This window comes from Electrophorus electricus, chromosome 21 (genome assembly GCF_041902795.1).
Source record: "Electrophorus electricus isolate QZ-2024a chromosome 21, ASM4190279v1, whole genome shotgun sequence".
Taxonomy (NCBI): Eukaryota; Metazoa; Chordata; class Actinopteri; order Gymnotiformes; family Gymnotidae; genus Electrophorus; species Electrophorus electricus.
Window position 1 is genome coordinate 1,360,001 of NC_137517.1, and position 5,000 is coordinate 1,365,000.

Genomic DNA, 5,000 nt, shown 5'->3' on the forward strand with positions numbered 1-5,000 from the left:
GTCACTTCCAAACTGAGTGACGAGGAAGTTGGTGGTGTGGCCTCTCACCTCTCTGAATGTCCGCTGTTGGCTCCTGTGCGTTCGACCTGCTCACAAACACAGAACACACATGCACGCACTCTTAGGGATGTGATGTGTGTGTGTGTGTCCCATCAGTTCAATCTGGCAATCTGAATTAGCCTCACTGAGGTAAATAAACACGTATTAACAAAGCCACTTCTGTGGGTGCATGGTTGAAGGGAAGCATCCGTCATCCATACAGGACCGGCCGTGTGTCGGGGGATTAGAGACCGCCCAATCAGACGAGTGCCTGCCCCGCCCCCTCACCCCGAGCTCCCGCCCTCCTCTTGCTGTTCCTGTGGCTGTGAGGCGGAGTCTGCGCCGTCATCCAGGGGGGCGTGGCTCGCGTCCGCCACGCGCCCCTTTAGTACTGCTTCACTCTCGCGCCTCCCCCTGGAGGAGGTGACCAGACCCTGCAGAGACTTCAACACACTCAGCCTGCGCTCTGCTAGCACCTTAGTCCTCTGAGAGAGAGACAGAGACAGAGAGAGAACTGAAAAACACACAGCAGCTGTAAACTGGGAGAGCGCGCGTTTCTGGCTGTCCAGGAGTGGCGCCCTCTGCTGGCGCGTGATGGCTGCTACCTGCTCCCTCTTCAGGTCCTCGCTGGTTTTCTCCTCCGCCTGCTGGTGCATGTGTCCCTCCTCCTTCTCCTCCTCCTCCTCCTCCGCCAGTCCCTCGTCTTTCTGCTCCACCTCTTTCTTGTCTCCATCCTCCTCCTCCTCCTCCACCTCCCTCCCTCCCTGCTCCTCCACCCTCGGCGTCTGTGAAGCTCTCCGGAGCCTCCTGCCCGCGCGCTCTCTCCGGCCACCCTCATCCCCCTCTCTTCTCCTCTTCCCCCTCTCTTCTGGCCTCTCGGGCTGTGGCGGGACACGTCTCTCCTCACCGCGTCTCTTCTTAGAGGCTGAAGACACAAGAGACACAGCTGGTGTGTCACCGGCACACCTCAAGAAATGAGCAAGTCTGTTTCCATCCCAAACACACACACACACACACACACACGCTGTCTGTCGCCCCACGGTTAGAGGGGAGCTGCAGTGTACCTGTGGGGCTGGGAGGAGCGGTTGTGGAGTGCGGCACGTTCTCCTTCAGGTCCGACACGTCTTGCTCCCGCTGCCGTTTCCCGCTGCCAGCTCTGCCCTGCGTGTCAGGGACAGACGCCTGCACGGCCGGAGCGCCGGGATTTAGGGCACAGCGAGAACCGGAACACTTTACACAGGTCACCACACACACACACACACACACACACACACACACACACACACACACACACAATATATCAATACCACCGGTCGACACCACACACAATATCAATACCACACACAATATCAATACCACCGGTCAACACCACACACACACACCAATACCACCGGTCGACACCACACACAATATCAATACCACCGGTTGACACCACACACACACACACACACACACACACACACACACATACAAAGTCCTCAGCCATCTTCCAACACAAAGAAAGCAGAACAAATCCTGGGACTAATTTACCAGTGAAAGACCTAAAAAAGAAAAAAGTTGATGATAAAGTGACATGCAGATCAGTTTCAATAACGTGCACTAATGCTGCAGTCTAACATGCACCGTAAACACACGCGGTACACCCGTAGCCAATCACGCGGCCCGTTCACGTTAAACCCCGTGGCCAATCGCGCGGCCCGTTCACGTTAAACCCCATGGCCAATCGCGCGGCCCGTTCACGTTAAACCCCGTGGCCAATCGTGCAGCCCGTTCACGTTAAACCCCATGGCCAATCGCGCGGCCCATTCACGTTAAACACCGTAGCCAATCTCGCGGCCCGGTCACGTTAAACCCCGTAGCCAATCACGCGGCCCGGTCACTGGTTATGGGGTTTACGCAGCCCCTGCTGCTGGGGGTTTAGGCAGGGGTGGACGTAGAGTTCTTACTTCCTTGGCTTCAGACATCTTCTTTGCTGTGAGTGGAGGAAGCTTCACTTTCAGCCGTGTTCCCACACACTTCTTTGCTGTGACCCTCTTAGCACCAGAGCCTTTCTTTGTCCTTGACAGAGAGCTTTTCTTAACGGCATCTTTCTTGGCTGCGATGGCCTTTTTTGGCAGGAGGGGCTCCGTCACTGGGGCGGCGGTTTCCGCCGCCTTCGTCTTTGCCGGTGTGTCGGAGGTCGACGGGGTTTTTGCCCTGCCAGCTGTTGCTGAAGGCGTCTCTCCGCTGGTCGGGGACTCGGCTGCGGTGCTGTTTGTCTCTGCGGTCCCAGTGGGGGGGGAGAGGGGGGGACAGGGTGGGGGGGGGTTCGTCAGAGATGCCGCCTCACATGGCTGATGGGGGCTGAACCCCCCCACCCCACCCTCCGCCTGCCCTGCAGGCCGGCTGTCCTGCAGTCTCTTCAGCACGGCTGCTTTCTGTCAGAGAGAGAGAGGGAGAGAGAGAGAGAGGGGGGGGGGGGCGAGAGAGGGGGGCGGGGAGAGAGAGAGGGAGAGAGAGAGAGAGAGAGAGGGAAGGGGGAGAGAGAGGGGGAGAGAGAGGAGAGAGAGGGGGAGATAGATGGGGAGGGGAGAGAGAGAGAGAGAGAGAGAGAGGGGGAGAGAGAGAGAGAGAGAGAGAGAGAGACAGAGAGGAGAGAGAGAGCGAGAGAGAGGGGGGGGAGAGAGAGAGGGGAGAGAGAGAGAGAGGGGAGAGAGAGAGACAGAGAGAGAGAGAGAGAGAGAGACAGAGAGAGAGAGAGAGAGAGAGAGAGAGAGAGGGGGGGGGAGAGAGAGAGAGGGGAGAGAGAGAGAGAGGGGAGAGAGAGAGACAGAGAGAGAGAGAGAGAGAGAGAGACAGAGAGAGAGAGAGAGAGAGAGAGAGAGAGAGAGAGAGATATGAGACAGAAAGTATAGTTTTGGAACAACCAAATAAGTAAAACACTAGACGAACTAGTTAATTGAAGGTAGTAAAACACACACATCATGCATATACAATGCGTGTTGTGAGCTGACCTTTTGACCTTTGAGTCCAACGCCAGGGTCATTTTCGATCTCCCACATGGCCTTCTCAAAGCCTCCTCGCTTGATGGCCTTGCCGTGTTTATGCTTGTTGGGCCAGTAGTGCACGATGTCTTTAGGAACCAGCGTGGTTCTGCGTGACAGCATGAGGACAGTCACACACAGAGCAGCCTCACAGACCCGGGGGCCCAGAACCCCTTCATTATGTAAACAAAGTTAAGCAATAACAGAAGGAAATAACCCTACTAAAAGTCCCACTATCCATTTACGTTTACTCACGTCTGGTGCGTTCCGTAGAAGAAGATCGGGACCTTGTTTTGGGGAGCGTCGCCCTCAGCAATCTGCGGGTTTGTGAAAACCGTCAGCACACTGATCTTACGACCCACGCCGGTCCTGGAAGGCTCACTAGGCTGCATCACACTCGGTATTGTCCGGCATTAGCGCTTCCTTCATGGGCTACAGCTTCTTCGCGCTGAGTATATTTTTACGGACTCTGTTTTCATTTGTTGCAGGCGAGAGTATTACCATCTGAAGTAAACTATTATAAGCAGGAAACGGTTCTTACCCTGGCAGGCCAAAAGGGGTAACCCTTCATCTTTGCGAACACGACATCTCCAGGGTTAAAAGTGTGCTTCAGCGGCTTCGCCTTCATCTTGGGCTGTTGAGGCAAACAGAGACCTGCTCACGTCGGCGGAGCAGGCGGCTATCCTGCCCCCTACGAGCCCAGCACACGCAAACGCAGCCCGGACGGCTCCAACAGCTCCAGAAACGCAGTCCGCCGGTGTGACGGTGTGGGGCCGTTGGACCTGAGCGACGAGACACGGACGTGTGTGAGGAAACGCCCGGAGCTGAGCTAGCCTCCAGCTAACCCCGCTAGCCGCCAGCTAACCCCGCCAGCTAACCCCGCCAGCTAACCCCGCTAACCCCCAGCTAACCCCGCTAGCCCCCAGCTAACCCCGCTAGCCCCCAGCTAACCCCGCTAACCCCCAGCTAACCCCGCTAGCCCCCAGCTAACCCCGCTAGCCCCCAGCTAACCCCGCTAACTCAGCTAACCCCGCTAGCCGCCAGCTAACCCAGCTAACCTGTGGACGGGGGGAAGAGACGCAGCGATCTTCATACACCCTCACGGCGTCGGTGCCTCCACAAGCTGCCCCGCTGCAACCTCAGGCGGACGCCACACTCCCGCTCACGGCCATGGAGGGACTTCCTCTCCGCTCAGCTCGCAAAGCGACCGTCGACGTATTATCGCGCCCTAGTGTGGCGGAGAGCACACAGCCCGGCCAGCACCTACGAGGCGCTCGGCGAAACTCTCAGTACATTATTGTTATATTATTAGTACGTTATTATTATTATTATTATTAGGGAGCGTCATCCAAACCTGGGGTGTCGAGGCAGGAACAGCTTGGAGAAAGCACTTAGACAGACAGTAAGATGGGGGAATGGAGAGAAGACAAAGCAGAGTGAGAGCAGTAACTGGTCTCTTCTACTGTAGCGATGAGCTTAAAAGAAGTGGACAGGTCGGAGTAACTCTGACAATATCGTTGCATGAGCACAATATGCCCGCCAGTACAATAGAATATTTCTCTTTACATATCTCAGCTCTTGTGTGAGCTGGGCTCAGCCACTCTACAGCACCCCTGGAGCTCAGACGGTTAAGGGCCTTGCTCAAGGGCCCAACAGCAGCTCTATAGCAGAGCTGGGATTCAAACCCACAACCTTCTTATTGGTGGCCCACAGTCCTGTCTGCTAGGCTTCCACTGCCACAGGTGTTCCTTTATCTAGTGGCAATAAAGCACTTTGACCTGTGTTTCTGTGACATGTAGATATAGTTACAATAATAAGTAGAAGAACAAGTATCACTGTTAACACACTCACCCTTCACCCTGTGTCTTGTCTAATCTTAACATGTTGGTTCTTTGGACTGTGTCTTGTTGGTTGGTTCTTGTCAGGGTGCACAAATAT

At 55.6% G+C, this 5,000-nt stretch overlaps 1 protein-coding gene and 1 pseudogene across 5 annotated transcripts in view; one reads left to right on the plus strand and one right to left on the minus strand.

Annotated features, from left to right (window-relative positions):
- psip1b (PC4 and SFRS1 interacting protein 1b) overlaps positions 1–3,746 on the minus strand; it is a 9,401-nt gene extending 5,655 nt beyond the window's left edge. For 3 of the 4 annotated variants that reach the window (XM_081704599.1, XM_081704598.1, XM_081704596.1), the window contains exons 1-8: positions 3,604–3,746; positions 3,318–3,379; positions 3,033–3,171; positions 1,986–2,456; positions 1,104–1,269; positions 645–964; positions 328–524; positions 49–86 (exon numbers count right to left, since the gene is read on the minus strand). In XM_081704599.1, the coding sequence (XP_081560725.1) occupies positions 49–86; positions 328–524; positions 645–964; positions 1,104–1,269; positions 1,986–2,456; positions 3,033–3,171; positions 3,318–3,379; positions 3,604–3,690 (1,480 nt within the window). In that variant the 5' untranslated portion in view covers positions 3,691–3,746. The remainder of the gene's footprint in view (positions 1–48; positions 87–327; positions 525–644; positions 965–1,103; positions 1,270–1,985; positions 2,457–3,032; positions 3,172–3,317; positions 3,380–3,603) is intronic. The other variant, XM_081704600.1, reaches the window with a different exon arrangement.
- LOC145652986 (coiled-coil domain-containing protein 171-like) overlaps positions 3,741–5,000 on the plus strand; it is a 26,085-nt pseudogene continuing 24,825 nt past the window's right edge. Inside the window, exon 1 of the transcript XR_014119257.1 lies at positions 3,741–3,868. The product of XR_014119257.1 is annotated as a coiled-coil domain-containing protein 171-like (transcript). The remainder of the gene's footprint in view (positions 3,869–5,000) is intronic.